Genomic DNA, 20,996 nt, shown 5'->3' on the forward strand with positions numbered 1-20,996 from the left:
ACCAAAGCCATTTCATTCAGTCCCTGGGGCATGGTGGTGAGGACCACTACACATCTGAATGCTCTCCCCTTTGACTATGCGCATGCCTGGCTGTGCAGCATGCCCTCAAGCCACGGCTCCAGCTGTAAAATAATTGGCAACTTCTGTCTGCATTCTCCTGAGACCTTTTAGAGCTCAGACAGAGTCTGGGAACCACTCAGGACCAGCATTCTCTCAGCTGGGTGACTGAAAAAACAGAGGCACAAATATCTGCTAGTTGAGATCTAGTTAGAGCGGTTCTGTGGGGACGACCGATAGCTAATCAGTCCAGTCCAGGGGAGTCCTAGGGAGGATCTGCAGAGAGCTGAGCCATGGGCATCAGTCCCCCTCACCACCATGGTAACACAGTTTCAGAAAGGAGAAAGAAGAAGGTCAGAAGGACTGGGAGGCTGGTCCAGGATTACAGTGCTTCTGAAGAGGAAGCCAGGAATGGATCCAGGCTGACCATGAGATATGAGGCCTGCTGTGGTCCAATGTTACCCTTTTCTAAAAGATTAGTAGCCAGCGTCCCTGCATCCTACAGCACATCAGAACCTCCCCAAAAGCAAAGGACAGGGCTGGGTATCAGAGATGGGAGTGGGAGGCCAAGCAAGCCTGGTCCTACCACCAGGAACCTAATCCCACAGGCTCCCCGGCTGCCAGGGAATACCTTCGGTATATATGACAGCCATTCCAGAATGGTACAGACTCCCTCGAAGTCATCTGGCACAGTGATGTGGGAGACCCCATTGTTGTGCATGATCTGCACACCTCCCAGCTGGTTGTTGGACGTGTAGACCTCTCTTCCCAGGACCTGAGTTGACACAGCACAGTTAGCAAGGACACTCCATCTTGCTGGGTCCTCTGCTCTGGCTGCCTGTCAGAATGACCTGGGAGCTTCTGAGACACCGGCCACCCAGGCTGTACCCAGACCTATCCCTTCAGGCATTGGTGGTCCCTGTGTCCTTAAGATTTCCGGGAAACTCTAATATGCAGCCCAATTTGGGAATCACCAATGCCCGTGTGGACATAAAGGGTTCCTGCTTCAGCAGCAGGTCTGCTGTTGGGCCTAGGGGTCAAATGTCCACCCAGATGCTGCTGATGCAAAGGCACACACGGAACTCCCCAGTGGGCTCTGAGTGGACATGGAGACTCCAGGGCCATGTGGGAAATCCTGCAGGACACTAAAACAAGCAGGCTCTTGGTTTTCACACTCATGGGTCAGACTTAACCACAGGCAAGCCGAAACGTAACAGTTCTCCCAAACATAGAAGAAGCAAAATTGTGAACGAGGCCTTTCTTAGTATCCTGCAAAGTATGGCACATCTTTCATAATATTTCTAATGTAAACTGGAGAGCTAGCTCCAGGAGCAGGGACCACAAGGGGATGGGGAAACTGCAAAGTGAAAAAAATATATCACTTGCCTCAGGAAAGGAACTGGGTTTCTGTTGTTGTCGTCTTTTCAAGACAGGGTTTCTCTGTGTAACAAACAGTTCTAGCTATCTCAGAACTCACTCTGTAGACCAGGCTGGCCTCGAATTCACAGAGATCTGCCTGCCTCTGCTTCCCAAGTGCTGGGATCAAAGGTCAGAAAGTGGTTTGTACTGTGAACCCACAATAGCTGGTGTGGTGGTGTGAATAACAATGTCTCCCAGACTCACTAGGAGTGACAGTAGGAGGCATGACCTTGTTGGAGGAAGCCTGTCATGATGGGGAGGGTTTGCTCTGAGGTTTCAGATGCTTAAGCTAGACCCAGTGTCTGTCCCTGCTGCCTGCTGGTCCAGATGCAGAGCTCTCAGCTTCCTTTCTGGCACGGAATCCGCCACTGTGATAATGAACTAAACCACTGCACTGTAAGCCACTTAAATGTTTTCCTTTATAAGAGTTGCCATGGTCATGGCGTCTCTTCACAGCAAAAGTCAGCAACAATAGCTGGCGAAGACAGCGGGCCGCGATATCTGACTGGGTCCCCACATCACCCCTCCCCGGGCCTCGCCTATGGTTACCTTGTTGAGAGCACTGGCTCCAGTGAGGATGATGTGGGAGTTTTCCACCTGGATCACCCGCTGGCCAAGTCTCACCAAGTAGGCCCCAATTCCGAGGGCGCGGCAGGTCACCTGTGGAGACAAGACCAGAGGCTGGTGGGTCACCCCCCGTGGAGAGTGGTTTCTCCCTGTATAGCCACAGCCAGCCTAGAACTCTCTAAAAGATGACCCGCCTGCCTCTGCCTCCCTGGTACTGGGATTACAGGTGTGTGCCACAGCTGGCTGGAGCCTGGCTCTCTCCAGCACCTGTCCAAGATTGGCTTCTGGTATTATCTGCACCTTAAACACTGCTCAGAGGCCCAGCTAAAGATGGTAGAAACCCTAAGAGGGGGCCCCTGTAGGGTTCCGTAGGAGATTAGAGGCTAGTCACCACGAGACCCACAAGACCCGGCCGGCAGGTTCCTCTATCTGCTCTGCCACACGTTCCCACAAGAGGTTCAAAGCACCAGGGCCAAGAGATCATGTGGACCTCTGAAACTCCGAGTCCAAATGAACCTTTTCTCTTATATTTTTGGTTGTGAGCCTAGCCTTTAACAGCTGAACCATCTCTCCAGCCCAACCCTTTCTCTTTGGAAGCCGAGTAAACCATGTGACTTTTATATGAAAGGAAGGAGGTAAACCAGAAGAGCATCGGGAAGACCAGCGGCACACACTGGCTCTGCTGGTGCTGAGCCCATCCTCAAAGGCCTCGAGAATGTGTAGGAACTGCTCACCCCTGAGGAAAATCTGCGCCGAGTCAATACCACGGGCCACGATTTCCAGGGTCTCTGAAACAGGCTTTTGTTATGTAGCCCAGGCTGGCCTCAAACTCCAGGTTCCCCTCCCTCAGCCTCCCAAGCGCTGGGATTGCAGGGGTGCAAGGCCACCTCCTTCCCCTTCCTGCTGTGTTTATGAGCTATGACTAGCTCCTGGGGCAGCACGTGAAGACAGGCCCTGAGCGACAGGTTCTCACTGAAGAGTTCTGTCACTGCCTGAAACAGCACAGGATTGGAAAGGTCATGGGGATGGGGCAATTTGTCACATAAAACTGTCAAACACGTAACACCCTTATTTTTTATTTAAAAATTTGCATCTGTTTATTTTGTGTGCATATGTATGTGTGAGTGTGCTTGTCACAGCACGCATGTGGCCGTCAGAGGACAGCGAGTGACTTAGTTCTCCCCTATTGTCATGTGATTTCCAGACTGAACCACGTAGTCAAATGGGGTGACAACCACCTTTGCCCCAAGCCATCTCGATGGGCCCCTATTTTTAATTGAATTTTGTGTTTGTCTGGTTCTGAGACAAGGTCCCATTATGTAGCCTTGGCTAGCCCAGAACTTGCTGCATAGACCAGACTGACTTGAACTCAGAGTGATTTTCCTGCCTCGGCCTCCTGAGTGCTAAGACTTCAGGGATTCAGAGAAAGAGTCTGAGTCAAAGCTGAGACCAGACTGAGCTCTGTGACGTTAACGAGCTCCAGGAGCTGCTGTACTGAAAAACTGTAGTCACACACAGAGCAGGGAAGGCCAGGTGTCAGCACTCAAGAAGCTTAGACACCAAGGATTTCAAGTTGAGGCCAGCATGGGCTAGTCTGTAAGGTCAAGTCTCAGCAAAGAGAGGGGAGGGCCTGGAGAGACGGCTCAGTCAGCAAAGTGCTTGCCAAACAACCATAAGGACATGAGTTCAGACTCCTAGCACCCATGAAAACTCAGGCATGGCCGTGTGCGCCCATAGTCTCAGCGCTGGGGAAGCAGAGGCAAGAGGGTCCCTGGGGCTTGCCAGCCAAAGTCAAATTGGCCAGTCACAGTCAAATCAGCCAGCTTCAGGTTCAGTGAGACTCTGTTCCCCAAAATGTGAAAAGTAACTGGAGAAGGTGCCTGATGTTGACCTCTGACCTCTGTGTACGTGAACTCACATGTATACACACATACACACACACGCACGCGCGCACACACACACACATACACACAGAGGAACACACAAAAACAGGGAAGAAAATGAGAAGGAAGAGACCAGAAGGGAACTCACCATGCTGACGGTGACAATTTCTTCGTAAGCCAGGGAGGCCTCTCCTGCAATCATGCCTGAGCCCCTCAGGTTCTCCATGCCTAGGTTGGCACTCTTCCCTATGATATCCATGATGACATATCTGCAAGGACCAAACATGATAAAGTCAAGGCTCCAAAAACAAAAACGGAAGTACTCATTTCCCACAGGTGTGGGGCAGGAGAGATGAGCAAAGACAAAGCGTTTGCTGGGACACAGAACAGAGGCAAAGCAAAGACAGGGGCTTAGGACCCTGGGACACTAATCTTCTAAAAGATCAAGGTTGGGACTCTTACTGAGGTGCCACCTTACCCCACATCCCACAGAAAACTAGCTTAGCCTCTGGTCTGTGGGGACACCAGGGACTATAAGGGAAAGACACTTAGTCATGATTCATGACCCGAAAAGGTGAGACACCAGCAGGCTCGTAGGAAGATGTTCTGACGGGTACAGTTAACTGAGTATTGCTTATTTCATTATGGAATTTTTTAAAAAATGTTTCTCAGGGCTGGATATATGGCTCAGAGGTTAAGAGCACTGGCTGTTCTTCTAGAGGTCCTGAGTTCAATTCCCAGCAACCACATGGTGGCTCACAACCATCTGTAATGAGATCTGGTGCCCTCTTTTGGCCTGCAGGGATACAGAACACTGCAGACACAATAAGTAAATAAAGCTTTAAAAAATGTTTCTCGTGAAATTCACACTCCAGAAAGTCACCTAGAGACTGCTGACTTGTTTGGTGCTGCAGCTGGGAACCTCTGACAGTCTCAGGCATCCAGATGGCCACTGAATCTTTGGGATGACTGGGTCACAAACTGTGAACTTTCATCCCTGAGGCTTCATGAGAACTTAGTTTACTGTTCCCTGCCTGAACTCTGCTATCTCAAGTAAAGGACAAACCACCGAAAGTATGACGCAATGGCAGAGCACCTGCCCACCGTGTGCGAGGCTCAGCAGAGAAAAGGAAAGAGGAGAGAGGGGGCGGAGGGACAGAGGGTCAGAGGGAAGGAGAAAGGGAGGGAGGAGTGAGTCATTTGGGGATAACCAGGATAAGTCACCTGGAGATTGTCCCAAATGGTTAAGTCTTCAGCCCCCCACATGGAAGCTCAGGGGTCCACCACCCACAAGCCTAGAGATGCGCCCCTTACAGGCAGCTGGGCTGAACTGAGGTTGCACTAGGGCTTGCCAGCCTGTGTTGTGTTTACCTGGATTCACCTTCATCCTCAATGTGCTTGCAGTGCACGGAGTTCTGGGCGCTGATCTGGGTGTAGTCTTGGGGCGTCAGGTACAGGTATCTAAATCCCTTAAAAACACACTCAGTGAGACAGGGAATCCAGTTCTGTGGACTCAACAGCCACCAGATGTTTTAAGGTGCCAGTGCCGCCCAGGATGGTTGTTGAAAGCATCAAGCTGCACAGCTGCACGCCTCAGGCTCACAACATCTGTAAACCATGTGACCACTTTGAGCTCATCTCTCTTCCCCACACACGGCCTCAGGCTCTGCCTGGTTACACACTGTGGAGAAATGTGTGTGCACTCATTTTTGCACATGTGTGTTCGTGTGTACAGGTCAAACCACCCAAATGATAGGGACCAGAAGTGTTTCGATATGTCTGAGCTTTGGAATATCTGCTTCTACCCAACGAGACACCTTAGGAATGGAACCCACGTCTAGATGTGAGAGCCATTCATGTTTTTAGGCACCTCTGGGCTAAAGGTGACCCTATAACATACTGTCATGATTCGGTGTCACTGTGACCCATCCCGTGAGCTGAGTCATGGAGAGATGAGGTTAGTGACCAAAGGGTTTCAGATTACAGACCATTTTGAATTTTAGATGTTTGGACTATGGGTGGGCTAAAAAAATAACAGAAAAAGAATTTTTGATTTCCAGAGTGGTTTTTGTCTCCTTTAGGGAAACGGCATCACTGTCCATGAGAAAGCGATCACCCCACTGTCTTCCGTTAGTGGTGTGTGCCTACAACCCCAGCCTTGGGGAGATGAGAGGTGGCGGGGGGGGGGGGGCTGGAAGCTTCCTTGCCAGCTAGCCCAGAAGACCTGATGGATTGCAAGTCAATGAGAGAACCTGTCTCAAAAAGGTAAAGAGTGACACCTGAGGCTGTCCTCACCTCTACAGGCATGTACACACGCACACGCGCACGCACACACACACACACACACACACACACACACACAGTCTAAGGCCTGGGTGTGGGATATTATCCACTTTGCATTCTGGGTACATATGGATTTAGAACCTGGCACATGTCACCTTCATGTCTACATGTCCCATTTATCATGCCCCTAAGGGGTGTTTTTGGCCATTTCTGCTCATCACTATGCCCCAAAGCATTTATGTTTCTTCTTTTCCTTTTTCTGAGACAAGGTCTCCCCACATAGGCCAGGCAGATCCTGAACTCTCTCCTCCCGCCTGAGCCTCCCGAGTGCCAGGAGGACAGGTACGTGGCACCGTGCTGGCTCAGTAAGTGGGAACTTTACTGAGACGCTGTGCACTACACGTGGCGCTCCTTCCCACCGTTCTGCAGGCGCCATCAACACCCCGCCAATGCAGTGCAGGCTGTGTCTCTTACCTGAAATGCATCGGGCTACAAACAAGTTAAATTTTGAATTTTTTTTCAGGCTGGCATATTTGCATATAAAAATGAGATCTCTTGGGAGTGGGCACCAGGTCTGAACACAGCGTTAATCTGTATCACAGACACCTCACACTCAGCTTCTTCAGGCCCCTGCGCTGTGACTGTCACTCAGTGAGGGAGGGCGGGGTGGACCTGCCATGTAGGACATCATGCTGACCCTTAGGCTTTGGGTCTGGAAGCATTTCTGATGTGGGACTTTGGATAAGGGGTGCTGCGTCTCTTCTAGGGAAGTGCCATCATGTTAGTACTTCCCCTTCATGACGTACTTTGTGGGGGTCCTCTGGGTCCACCCAAGCCACTTGGAATATCTGCTTGATCTCCTCGGCCAGACCCATACGGGCCCCACTGTTGGCAGCCAAGTAGATTTTGGGGATGCCCTCTGCCCGGGCCATCTCAGATGCCCGCAGATACAGGAAGTCCTCCTCTATGCCGAAAGAGCCGATTTGGAAGGTGATGTCATTGCTGATGACGATGACGTCCCGACCGTCTGGATACTCCGGGGTCTTAAACCTCATCTTGAAGGCCACCATCCCCACCTGGGAAAGAGATGCGTGCTGAGCAAAATGACTTTGGTTCTTCCAGGTGACATCCGAAGCAGGCTGACCCAAGCTGGGTTCTGCCCAGGTCCTACCTCATACCCACCTTGTACCCACCTCCCACCTCGTACCCCTCGTGCCCACCCCATGCCCATCTTGTGCCTCTCCCGTCCACCTCCCACCCTGTGCCCACCCCCACCTCCCACCCTGTGCCCACCTCCCGCCTACCTCCTACCTCATTCCCACCAGGAAGCCGGTTCATCTCCACCAGCTGTCCCTGGGAGTCCAACACAAGCTCTGTGTATGTCAGGATATCTTTGGGGTACTTTTCTGGGGAGCCCCACAGTTTAAAGAGAGCCTGGAGAAGAGGAAAAGCTTGGAGTCATGGGGAGAGAAGTACTGCCCTTCCCAGTTGGAGACAACACTGGGTAAAACTGTCCTGTTCTCAAAAATGAAAATGAAATTTATGCCCTGGCAATGCTGATGCACGCATGGGCAGCCCGTATATGGCGGATCTGTTGAACTTGTCCATACTGGGTGTCATGGTCTCAACTGATGAGGACGACTGTCCAGGTCTCTTCCTTGCCTGTTCTCGCCCTCTTTTTAAATCATGAACACACACATATTCACACACACTCACATACATATACAGGCATACTCCACATAATGATGATGATGATGATGATGATGATGAGGAGGAGGAGGAGGAGGAGGAGGAGGAGGAGGAGAGAAAAGACATTCTTTTTAAACCACCCGAGTTCAGTTTTAGTGAAAGTAATTTTTATTGCACTTTTGTATTTGTACATGTGTGCACAGGCACACCTGTGTAAGTAGGTACATGTACCAATGTGTGTTTGTGGTGTATGGATGTGGTGTGTATATGTGTGTGTGCATGGTGTGTGTATAGTGTGTGTGGTGTGTGTGTAGTGTGTATGGTGTGTGTGTGCCATGTGGTGTGTATGTGTGTAGTGTGGTGTGTGTGGTGTGCGGTGTAGTGTGTGTATATGTGTGTGTGGGGTGTGTGTGGGGTGTGTGTGGGGTGTGTGTGGGGTGTGTGTGGGGTGTGGTATGTGTGTCGTGTGGTGTATGTGTGTGTGTGTGGTGTGGTGTTTGTGTGGTGTGGTGTGTGTGTGGTATATGTATGTGTGTGTGTAGTATGTGTGTGTGGTGTGGTGTGTAGGTGTGGTGTGTATGTGGTGTGGTGTATGTATGTGTGTGTGTGGTGTGGTGTGTAGGTGTGGTGTGTATGTAGACCACAGGTTGATGTTGGGTGTTGTCTTCAATCACTTTCCACCTCTTTTTTGGGACAGTGTCTCTCACTGAACCCGGATCTCACTGATTATCTAGATTGGTTGCCAGGAAGTTCCGGGGATTGCCCTGCCTCTGACTTCAAGCGCTCAGGATGACATGTGTTTACACATGGTTTATTAAAGTGGGTTCTGGGGTCTGAATGCGGCCCTCTTGCCTGCGTGACAAGCCCTTTTCTCGCTGAGCCACTTCCCCAGCCAGGTTATACTTTCCAAAGTATTAATTCAGCTTGGGACTGGAAAGATAGCTCGGTGCTAAAGAGGGCTCTACTGCTCTCGCAGAGGACCCAGAATCCACACCGGGCAGCTCGCAACTACCCAGAACTCCAGTTTCAGGGGCTCCAACTCCCTCTGGCTTCAGTAGGCACCCGAACACATTTACCATGGGCAAGTAAACTCGGGATGTATGCAAGCACACAGTGAAGAATGAACAGAGAACTCCCGGTTGTTTCCAGTACTGTGCCTGTGTGTGCGCCGACCCCTGGAGCTGGTCGGGGAGTCACAGATACCCCTCAGGAGAACCTAACAACGCTCTACTTCCCTCCCTTCATTCCGAGACAGAGTCTCGCTGTGCGATCCAGGCCAGCCTCCCACTGCTACACTCAAGTGATGCCCCTGCCTCAGCCTCCCAAACAGCCGAGACTACAACAGGTACCACTGCATCCAGCTCCCCAGTCACTGTCAAAGAATGGGGGTGAGGATTGCTCAAAGCCAGTATCAGCCGCACCAGGATCACTTTCCTGTCTTGGTAACACACTGTGCCGAGCCAGAATGCATCCCTGGGGAAACGGAGCACAGGAATGCTGTTGTCACTGAGGAAATGGCTCAGGGGATTGTTCAGTTCAATTCCTTCTTTTGGCACTGTTTTTATGACTTCTTGATTATCAGGAGACCGATTACTTTAAAACAAAATGTACATTGTATACACATATGCTCATATACACGTGTACACAGGTACTGCCTCCTCTCCATGGCCAATTTAGCCTCAGAATGGGGCCTGGCAAGCAGCGGCTAACTTATAAATGAGCAAACAGACGAGAAGCAGGGGCTGGAGGCGATGGCTCAGTCAGGAAAGCAGGGTCCTCACACACACGAGGACCAGAGTTCAATTCCTATCCAAAGAAAAACCAGAGCTGGGAGGATGGAAAGAAGAGGATTCTGGGGGCTCCCTGGATTCTGGGGGCTCCCTAGCTGGCCATTCTGGCCAAATTAGCAACCTCCGGGTTAACTGAGAGAGCCTGCCTCAAAAAATGGGACAAGAGCAAATAAAGAAGATACCAGATATTGACCTCTGGCCTTTACACACATGCACACATGTGTACATGTACCAACACATACACACATGCAAACACATGCGAAATACATGAACAAACCAGGAGCAAATATTAAAACGTTGAGCAATTTGTCCCAGGCCATAGACTTTGAGTTACTTTTCTCTTTTCCCCCAACCCCCTTCGTCCTTTTTTTGGGGGGGGGGGCGTGTTTTTTTTTTTCGTGTTTCTCTGTAGCTTTGGTCCCTGTCCTGGAACTAGCTCTTGTAGACCAGGCTGGCCTCAAACTCACAAAGATCTGCCTGCCTCTGCCTCCTGAGTGCTGGGATTAAAGGCGTGTGCCACCACTGCCCGGCTCCCCTTCATTTTCTAAAGGTTTACAGCATGTCACCTGTCAGCAGGCCAGAGTTAGGCTTATTTTGGGGAAAGTATCATGAAGTCACTCCCACATTAACTAATTTTTTTCCAGGAAGACCTCATCTAGAAGGAATCTCAGAAGCATAACTTAGGACAAGGGATGAATTCTGGTGGAAGGAGGGGAAAGGACCCTAGAGGGCAGTGCCATCTGAGCCCGCAGGACTTGCCTGTCTGAACATCTCCGGGAAGTCATACACATAGGTGGTCCCCAGGGACTGCGCCTGGAATCGCTTGGCCTGGAGCAGATCTTTGGTGACGTAGGCTGTGTTGATGAGCATGCCATGCAGGCTTCCTTGCTTGTTGCTGAAGGAATGAAACATGATCTGGATGGAAAGAGAGAAAATGGAGAGGGGATGGAGAGGTGGCTGGGAGGTTAAGGGCATTGGCTGCTCTTCCAGTGACCTGGGTTTGAGTCCCACCCCAACCTGAGTCCGCAACAAAAGCTCAGTGAGAGGCAGCTCTGCAGAATGTATGTGCTTTGCCATGTGGCAACCAGAGCAGGAAGGGCGTGCGGAAGCAGGAGACTGAGCTCCAGTATGATGGTGGTGGCAAAGCCCAACCCCAAGGTGTGCAGATAAGAACCATGGAGAGTCAGGCTATGAGCACTGTACCTGTGCCACTTAGAGTTTGGGTAGCGTACTACAGTCAACTGTAATGTGTCCTTGTGAGAAGCTGGCTGAGAGGTACAGCCCAGTCACTATTTTGTCCTGTACTAATTTTTGCAACTTGAGAGTTTTGAGTCTCATCATTTCAAAATAAAAAGTACACATATATGCAGATACACACACATATATACATGTAAAATAAAAGGTACATATATACATGTAAAATAAAAGTACATATATACACATATATGCAGACACGCATATACATGTAAAATAAAAGGTACATATATACACATATATGCAGACACACACATATACATGCAAAATAGTTTTGGGTTCATTATAAAAACTCTTTCTGGGGGCTGGAGAGATGGCTCAGAGGTTAAGATATGCTGACTGTTCTTCCAGAGGTCCTGAGTTCAATTCCCAGCAACCACATGGTGGCTCACAGCCATCTACAATGAGATCTGGTGCCCTCTTCTGGCCTGCAGTCATACATGGAGGAAGCACAGTGTATTGTATAAATAATAAATAAAATTAAAAAAGTAAAAAATAAAATAAAAACTCTTTCTGAAAGGTGGTTGGGGGAAGCGTGTATCTCTAGGTAGACCAGTGTGTGTTCTGTATGGTAATTGCCACATATCCCTCTTCCCACCTACAGCATGGCCACGGGATGGAGTCTACCATAGGGCTGCATGCCCTGACTAGGAGGGTGAACAGACAGGAAACTACGATGCCCATCACATCCTGAAGCTATCTGCTGGAGGCTGCCATGATCCATGACAAAGCAAGGTGAGGACCATGGCGGTGGCTTCAACCCACATCTTGATGCCCAGATAGCTGCATCTCCTTTGACTTGTGACACCGTGGTGGCCACCCTTACGTTTCCGGATCTGGAGTCAGTCACTTCTTTGTAGACGCTGATGTCCAGGTAGTAGCCAGACTCGTTGGTGATGAACAGGCGGATGGGGATAGCACTGCCTGTTGTCGTCTGGCGGATGTTGATCTTGACCTCTGCCTGCAGCACTCGAAGCTTCCACAGCCGGCTGCCGTAGCGCATGACCATGGCTCGCACTGACTCCTCGATCTGCCGAGAAACGCACACCATCAGAGCCTACCCCACATACCAAGGCAATGCTGACAGCAAGGGGGCAGCAAGGCATGCAGGAGGCAAGGAGCCTGGCACCCAACACAAGCTATTAGCTGCTAACAACCAATGAGGATGGAACCCAGAGCCTCGGGTACTCCAGGAAGATGCTCTGCCACTGAGCTACATCTCCAGTGATAGGGTGACAAGGTGACGAATCTTCATGTCACCCAATCTTCCGTGCCTCTCAGGCCCATGTAGTTTTCTTCTGGACTGTGGGATCTAGTCAGGCCAGGGCATTAGCATGGGTCTTTATGGGTTCTGTGACCCTACAGATACTGGAGTCTTCTCTGGCCCTTTAATCGGCATGGCCGAGGTCTACCTACGGCAGAACCGGCCTGCGCACAATGCCCCAGCCTCAGACCTTAGGCTCTCATCCTGCCCAGCAGAGCCTGGAGGGGATATGAGCTCTGCCGGGAATTCTAGGCACTCCTGTCGTCTGAGCTCAGACATCTGGATGGACTGGCAGGTTTGTTCTCTCCTGATTCAGCTACGCACAGGCTCATCCTGAAACTCAGGGCTGGAGGGCCAAAAGACGCAACCCCAAAGCAGTGTGGTGTGAAGAATCCTGGGAAAGGCACCTAGAGCCCGGGAGAGCGCCAGCGGTACAACCTTGAGCGGGTCCATGATGACAGTGGGCACAAAGTTGAGGAAGATATGGTTGCAGTCGGTGCGCACACTGGTGTTGTTGAACGCCACCTCCAGCTCGTCCATGGCTTCCAGGAGCAGCCGCTCCCCTTCATTCTGCAGGTACTCGAAGGAGGCTTCCTGCCAAAGGAGGAAGGCCGGCCTCAGCCACAGGGCCTGCACATAGCTGGCAGGGAGCCCATGTACCCCCTCCTGGGGTGTCTGCTGAGATGCAGAGCCCAGGTGAGGGAAGAAGAAACTGAGACTGTGTGTCATATTCAGCCTCTGTCTTCCGCTCCCTGGTGCTCTGACATTTGGGGCTGCAGCACCAGAATGCTTAGGAGATGGCTCAGCAGCGAAAGATGCTTGCTGCCAAGCCCGATGGCCTGAGTTCAGTCTCTCCATGGTAGGAGAGAACTGACTCCCACAAGTTGTCTCTGACCTCTAAACACGTGTGGTGGTGCTCCCGCCCCCAATAAATACATATATAAATGTAATTTTTAAAATCCATCAGTGGCAGATTTGACTTTTTTAATCATCCCCCCCATACACACGCACGCAGTATGTCATGGACGTGTAAAGAAATGGAAGGCATTGTGAGTGGGTCTTTGTTCACACAGGCAGGGTCCACAAGTAAAACGTCCTGATGCTGGCTCCCAGTGGCTCTGGCCATCAGCAGTACACCTTCCATTTGGGATGGACTCCTCTCTAGAAAGGTCACCGGTGGACTGGCCCCTCCATAGAAGAGTTCTTGGTGCTTTCACGTAATCTTTTAAAGGTGTTTTGTGTATGTGTGGCAGTATGCTGTGTGTATTTGTGTGTGTGTGGTATGCTGTGTGTCTGTGTGTGGCGGTATGCTGTGTGTCTATGCATGTGTGTGTGGCGGTATGCTGTGTGTCTGTGTGTGTGTGGCAGTATGCTGTGTGTCTGTGAATATGTGTGTGTGTGGCAGTATCTGTGTGTCTGTGTGTATGTAGCAGTATGCTGTGTGTCTGTGCATGTGTGTGTGTGTGTGGCAGTATGCTGTGTGTCTGTGCATGTGTGCGTGTGTGTGGTGGTATGCTGTGTGTCTGTGCATGTGTGCGTGTGTGTGGCAGTATGCTGTGTGTTTGTGCATGTGTGTGTGCATGCATGTGTGTGCGCGTGTGAGTCTCACTGCTCAAGAACGTGTGGAGCACATGTGTACTAAGGCCTGAAGCTTACATTGATTGTCTTCCTCCATTGCCATCTGCTTTCTTTGGTTTTACTTTTTAAATCATGTGTACGTGTGTGTCTGTGTGGGGTTATGTGTGTTGAGTGCAGGCACCCATGGACTCCAGGGGCTGGAGTCACAAGCAGGTCCACTCTATTTCTCGACAAATGATCTCCCACTGATTTGGCTGCTCTAGCCTACTTGCCCTGGGAGTTCCCAGTCTCTGCTGGGATCACTGGGAGCCGACACAACTGCCTAGGTTTTTATACAGGTTCTGGGCTCTGAACCCATTCCTCAGGCTTGTGTGGCGACTGCTTCACCTACTGAGCCATCTACCCTACTCCTCATTTGACTTTAAAATGGTTTGTAACTGTATTTGAATTTTCATAATGTGAATACCAGTCAGTGGTCAGTCAGCAAACCCAAGAAATTTCCCGAACAAATCAGTATCTTTCCATCTATCCAGCTCTCTTCCCACACAGAAAACATCACAAAATACAAGACTCTGGCTGAGGTGCCACTGGCTGGGATGCCTACAAGAGCAGAGTCCTGTGTGCTGAGCATCTCTCCTGATCCCCAGCAAGCAGCCCAGGTGAGGACTTGGGGAAGAGAAGGCCGGAGCATGAGGAATGAGCTCAGGGTGGGGTGGAGGCACCCCATGCCACCTTACCTTGGTGATCAAGTCCGAGTGCCGGATGATGGCGCGGATGAAGAACCTGTGGTCGGTCACCTCCAGCCCTTCCTTCACCTTGGCGGCACCCAGGTAAAGATGCATCTTATGGTTGGCACAGGGCACAGCGGTCAGGTCAAAGTTGCGCATCCGGCTCAGCTCCAGCTGGAAAGCCAGGGCAGGCTCCAAGTGGCGATAAATCCGGTCTTCTGCAAACTGCAGGCCAGTCAGAGAGAGAAGCTGGCTGGACTGTGAGGACACACCTGAGCGGTCCAGGCCCCACGCTGCCAAATGCTGGCACTCAGAAATGACTCATTTGTTGTGCAACCTCATCAATGGGATTCAAGGGTTTTGGAGGTCACAGACACTGTGACACCAACTTCTGTATGCATCCCGCTTCCCCCAGGACATGCCAGAGCCACAGGCTGCTGTCTGTCTTCAACTTCTGAACCCTTCTTTATAGAGATGAGACCGCCAAAGGAATCAGCTGGCAGTTTTGGGAAACTGAACCAGAGAGAAAATGAAGCCCCCCTCCCCCCCAGAAGGATGGTGTTTAGCTGAGTAAAGCAGACCCTGAGCCAATCAAAACGCTGAACTTTGCTGGGCTCCTGGGTCCACGCTGGGAGTGAGGCCACCTGCTCTAGGAGTCAGAAGGGGCTGGGCTCTACGTGTTTTAGGGTGATGAACCACACGGATTTGGTAACTGTGAAAACCATGGGTCATATCTAATGACATGGCTTTTACTGTGCTCCAATATTTATTTATGAAGCAGGCAGCTGGAAGTCAGCTTGAGCACAGCATCAAACACAGAATTTAGCAAGTGGGTAGGAACCCCATGTGTCTGAGCCAGCTGCAGAAAACACGCAGTCCTTCTGGCAGTGTAGTCCCAGGGAAATGTCAGGGCCCACACCTCAGGCTCTGAGCATGCCTGCAAGGCTGGGGTGGAGGGCACCCACAGAAGGCAGTGTCCACACTTTCACCCATACCTCGTCTCTCGCTCTGAACGTGAAGAACTTGGGAAATTCTCTCTGCAGAAAGAAATCCAAGCAAGAGGCGATTAAGTCAAGCAAGACTCTGACCCCTCCCTCTGCCTATTTTGTGATTATTAAAGATGACTTGTTCTATTTTCAGAATGAGTTCTCCAGAAAGACTGTTCTAGAAACTCATTGCTTCTACCCCACCCTCGAGAATAAGTATCAAATACCTGGTCCAGAGGCTTGGAGAAGAGAGAAGACAATGAACTAAGGATTGGGACTAACCTCTTGGGCGATAAGGAATGTGATCCTTCGGAGTCCATAGTCCATGAGAATGTGTTTCTGCATTAAAAGCCACAGATAGTAGAATATTATTTGGTTAGTAAAGCCCCAGTGTCCTGATGCATGCATGTGGATGAACCCTACAAGTGTAATAAATGCAAGAAGCCAGTCAAAATCCTGCCTAGCAGGAGACATGCAGGAAACATTCAGAATTAGCAGTCTACAGAGACAGGCAGTGGGACAGTGGCTACATATGCTGGGCTGGGGAGGAGGCTGGGGGAAGGATTTGGGTTTGGGTTTTCCGGGAGGCCATGTTGTAAAACTGACAGTTGGATGAAGGCCGTGCAACTCTGTGAACATATTTAAAAAGCGTCAAATTGTATACTTTTTGATATTTTTTTTGGAGTAATGGGATCTGAACCTAGGACTTTTAGTATTTCAGGCAAGCATTGAGCTACATCCCGACTCTGAATTATACCCTTTCAATGGCTGTGTTATACACTAGGTGACTTATAGCTCAACATAGCTAAACGCTGTGTTCACACAAGTCCTGAGATGTGTGCGAGAGTGTAAACTGCGAAGCTCTGTACAGAAGACCCCGGAGCAGATGGCACTCAGTCAGGACACAGCCACATTCTTCTGGGGGACCGGGGCACCCCCTTCTGGTCTGAACACTGACCCCCAGAGTGAAAATTCAGCTATATCTACACATGACCTTAGAGCTAATTAAAACATTACATAAAAGAAGAATTGCTCCCAGCTGCTCCCCAAATGGAACACACAAGACAACATATAGGTTTATGAAGAAAGACAAACCCACAGGACAAGAAAATATGGACGTTGTTTAACGGCCTGGTAAGGAAAGTAACAAGGGAAACAGTCTTTGCCTGTCCAATAAGGAAAGCTGGGTGAGCAGCACTTGGGAAGCAGAGGCAGGAGGATTATTCAAGGCCAGCCTGGGCTACACAGAATGTTCCAGGCTAGCCAGGACTACAGCATTAGATCTTATCTCAAAAAACAAAAGATAAAACCCCCAGCAAAACAAAAACAAGCTAAAGAAACACAAGTGCACCAAAGACATTTGAGGAAAATAACGGCAAGCACAGGCACAAGGGGCTGAGATGGCGCAGTGGTTGAAGCACTGGCTACTCTTCCAGAGGACCCAGGTTCGGGTCCCAGCACGCACATGGCAGTGCACAACTCTTAACTCCATTTCCAGGGGATGTGACTCCCTGTTTTGGCCTCCAAGGGCACTGCACACATATGGGACACAGACCTACATGCAGGCAAAATACCCACAGAACATTTTAAGTTAAAAAAAATTAAAACAAAGACACCACAGTGGGTGAGTAGTTGGATCATGAGTTCTCTGCTAAGGAAGTTGTGCATGAGTGAATGCACGTGGATGTGTGTGCATTAGTGAATGCACGTGGATGTGTGTGCATGGGTGAATGCACGTGGATGTGTGCGCATGGGTGAATGCACGTGGATGTGTGCGCATGGGTGAATGCACGTGGATGTGTGCACATGGGTGAATGCACGTGGATGTGTGCGCATGGGTGAATGCACGTGGATGTGTGTGCATGGGTGAATGCACGTGGATGTGTGCGCATGAGTGAATGTGTGTGAATGTATGTGCATGAGTGAATGCACAAGGGTGTGTGCAGAATGCACGTGGATGTATGCTCATGCATGAGTGCACATGGATGTGTGTGCACGAGTGAATAATGCACATGGATGTGTGCCCATGAGTGAATGCGTGTGGATGTGTGCACGAGTGAATGCATATGGATGTGTGTGCATGAGTGAATAATGCACGTGGATGTGTGCCCATGAGTGAATGCACGTGGATGTGTGCCCATGAGTGAATGCACATGGATGTGTGCCCATGAGTGAATAATGCACATGGATGTGTGCGCATGAGTGAATGCATATGTATATGTGCATGCATGAGCTGTATGCAAATGTGTACCAACCAACATGTTTAATACAAAATCCCAATAATAAAACTGTACACATGCCCACCTCCTAGGCACATACCCTTCTAGCATGCCTCTCTTCAGTGCATCAAACATAACACATAATCCTCACCTATCACAGCTATCCCCCTGGAGTGGCTCCTCTCCACAACTATGTGGCACCCATGATACTCTGCAGGATTCCTCACTGTCTGTCCTTGCAGGGCTGAGTCTCACACCTCTCCCCACCACCCTCCCTACATAAGAACCCCAAGAATTGTTGAGCTGCATTTGATGTGGCTAGGGATCAGGCAAAGCAGCCCCCATTTCAGAGGTTCCTTCACACAGTGGGGCAGCAGCTGCTCAGGGGTCCCATCACACAGTGGGGCAGCAGCTAGTCAGAGGGTCCTGTCACACAGTGGGACAGCAGCTGCTCAGGGGTCCTGTCACACAGTGGGGCAGCAGCTATTCAGAGGGTCCCGTCACACAATGGGGGAGCAGCTATTCACAGTGGGGCAGCTGCTGCTCAGGGGTCCCGTCACACAGTGGGGCAGCTGCTGCTCAGGGATCCCGTCACACAGTGGGGGAGCTGCTGCTCAGGGAACCCGTCACACAGTGGGGCAGCAGCTGGTCAGAGGGTTCCTTCACACAGTAGGGCAGCAGCTATTCAGAAGTCCTGTCACACAGTGGGGCAGCAACTGAAAGCACTATCAGCTGGGACAGGAAGAAATTAGTGGAGCAGAGGAGTGGAGATGAAGTCCTCTCATCCCTGCCTAGAGGATGGGGCTGTGGGTTTTGTTTTTAAACTACCTTCCAGAACTCAGGAGGTAAAGACACTTGTGTCCAGACCTGACAATCTAGGTTTGATCCCCACGGTTCATATGGTGGAAGAGAGAATCAACTCACACAAGTTGTCTCCTGGCCTCCACAAACACATAAATAAATAAAATCTACTTTCAGATGTGTCTGCAGTTAAAAAGTTTTCTTCAGTGAATAACTTGAACTACTTATTATAGAGATAAAGCCTAAAGACATTCACAAAAATAATGTCCCCAGTTAACAGAACTCAGAACCTGGCATTCCTTCCCTGGACCAGAAAGCATCTTTTCAGGGCCCCAAGCCAGGTGGAGGGAAGAGGTCCCTCCTACAGAGACATGCATACAGACAGACAGACAGACAGACAGACAGAAAGTCAACAGCCGGAGTTCCCCACATGAGGTTAGACTAAATCAGGAGGACCAAGGACTGACGTTCAGACAGCCTGGCTGGAGGAATCTCAGCATCCCTCTTTACAAATAGAGAAACTGAGGTTCAGAGGGGAAAGTCACACGGTGACGAAACCCGCCGGCCTGGCAGTGCCATACCTGCCACTCTGCTCACACCTGTCTGCAGCTGGAAGTCTGAAATGGACACAAAAGCTGGCCTGGCATGAGGACATCTGCAAGGATCAGCTGCCACAGGTCTGCACACTCCTGTGACCACTTCACAAGTTTCCTTTCCCCCCAATATTTCTGACCTCTGCTTCTAACTAGGCACACATGTGTAACATTGGTCATTTCCTCAGCCTGGGAGAGACGCTGAGGTCCGCCATGTCCTCTCACAAGGACCCTGGCTTCAAAGACTAGCAGAATTAGGGCAGAATACCAGGTCTGGACCTCTCAAACTCCCCCAGGCCATCTCAGGTGCTCAGCGCCCTCCTCAGGCCCCGCCCTCCTCTGAAGGAACCTGTTACCTCCATGGTTCCCATAGAACCCTGTGCCTATGGTTACCATGGAAACTGACAGGCTTAGTCCCTTGCAATGTGAAAGGCTTTGAGGAGGTGTCACCTCCGAGTGATATCATTGGGTCCTGGAGACAAGACCGGTGGAGAGGGTCTCACAGCAAGGGTCAGTTCAGTGAGGGAGGGTTAGTGCGGCCCCTCCCTCTCCTGCATGCGTCCTGAGATGGAACACCATTCACATGCTGTGCGACTGCAGGGGCTATGGTGAGAGCCAGCAGAGTTGCTGGTGCAACCTCCAGAATGCTTAACTTTAAAAAAAATTAGGTTTATTTTATGAATCTGAGTGTTATGCTTCTTTGTATATCTGTGTAGTAGCAGTGTTAAAGACAGTTGTAAGCTGTTGTGTGGGTACGGGGAATCGAACCTGAGTCCTCTGCAAGAGCAATAAGAGCTCTTAACTGCTGAGCCATCTCTCTAATCTCCCACAAACGTTTTACTCTATTCCCAACCTCAGGCATTCTGTGACAGTGACACAGAGCAGGGTACGACAGCCTGTCCTCTGGGAATACCTTGGACTGCACAAAGGTGCGGAGAATTGGCACCAGCGCGTCGTCCTCCAGGTGCTCAGCGCACTGGATGGCCACATTCAGGATGTGGATGGGCTCCTCTCGAACGCTCTGTAAGAAAAAAACAAGGGCTGGGGGCAGAGGGCAGGACCACAGCCTGCCCCTCCCCAGAGCTGCACATTATCCGCTGGGCTTACCTTGCCATCCTCATACAGGGAGGTGCAGGCCTTCCTGAAGAGGGGAGTGTCTTTAGGCACGTTGGCAAAGCAGGAGATGACGTCATCAAAGTTCCTGGGGGGTGAGACAGAAGAAAACTGAGGGTCCTGCCTCAAAAGGATGTGGTCCGTCCTTGTGGTGCAACAGCATGCCAGAACTTTGGGCTCTTACCTAGTTACATCCCTTAGCACCATGGACCAACCTTTCCCATCTCTCCCTAAGGAGTCTGTAATTTCTTTTTTTTTTTTTTTTTAATAAACTAAGATGAGTTGTTTTTGTTGTTGTTGTTATTTTTTGTTTTGTTTTGCTTTGGTTTTGGTTGTTCAAGACAGGATTTCTCTGTGTAGCTTTAGAGCCTGGAACTAGCTTTTGTAGACCAGGCTGGCCTTGAACTCACAGAAATCCTCCTGCCTCTGCCTCTTAGTGTGGGGATTAAAGGTGTGTGGCACCACCGCCCTGTTAGGAGTCTAAAATTCTTAACTGCTGTGCCTGTGTCTGGGTTTCCCTGAGCCCGAGTGAATGAATGGCTGGGGGTTGGGGAAGCCACACAGCTCCTGCTCCATACCTGGTGAACTCTTCAAATTTCCTGAAGGCGACCATGGCCCCCATGCGCTGGCACAGTGGGGAGAAGCCACTGTCCATGAAGAGTTCCGTGCTGTGTCTGAGCAGGTCAGGGTTAGAGACGGTGACAGGCATGGCCATCCTGCAGGGGGCGAAAGAGAGGTTGGGGCAGCTGATGCCACCCTGGGAGTTCTTCTT

At 50.5% G+C, this 20,996-nt stretch overlaps 1 protein-coding gene across 4 annotated transcripts in view; it reads right to left on the reverse strand.

Moving 5' to 3' along the window:
* Positions 1-20,996, reverse strand: part of Acacb (acetyl-CoA carboxylase beta) — a 106,017-nt gene that overhangs the window by 12,043 nt on the left and 72,978 nt on the right. For all 4 annotated transcript variants that reach the window (XM_050121055.1, XM_050121054.1, XM_050121056.1 and 1 more), the window contains 15 exons: positions 20,803-20,940; positions 20,219-20,312; positions 20,025-20,132; positions 15,781-15,837; positions 15,508-15,549; positions 14,522-14,737; positions 12,645-12,800; positions 11,769-11,972; positions 10,448-10,603; positions 7,521-7,643; positions 7,016-7,285; positions 5,298-5,395; positions 4,075-4,195; positions 2,026-2,136; positions 689-832 (listed from right to left, as the gene is read on the reverse strand). In XM_050121055.1, the coding sequence (XP_049977012.1) occupies positions 689-832; positions 2,026-2,136; positions 4,075-4,195; positions 5,298-5,395; positions 7,016-7,285; positions 7,521-7,643; positions 10,448-10,603; positions 11,769-11,972; positions 12,645-12,800; positions 14,522-14,737; positions 15,508-15,549; positions 15,781-15,837; positions 20,025-20,132; positions 20,219-20,312; positions 20,803-20,940 (2,038 nt within the window). The remainder of the gene's footprint in view (positions 1-688; positions 833-2,025; positions 2,137-4,074; positions 4,196-5,297; positions 5,396-7,015; positions 7,286-7,520; positions 7,644-10,447; positions 10,604-11,768; positions 11,973-12,644; positions 12,801-14,521; positions 14,738-15,507; positions 15,550-15,780; positions 15,838-20,024; positions 20,133-20,218; positions 20,313-20,802; positions 20,941-20,996) is intronic.

The sequence above is a fragment of the Alexandromys fortis genome, unplaced genomic scaffold (genome assembly GCF_014885135.2).
Source record: "Alexandromys fortis isolate MF-2015 unplaced genomic scaffold, M_Fortis_MF-2015_v1.1 scaffold_197, whole genome shotgun sequence".
NCBI classification, from domain to species: domain Eukaryota; kingdom Metazoa; phylum Chordata; class Mammalia; order Rodentia; family Cricetidae; genus Alexandromys; species Alexandromys fortis.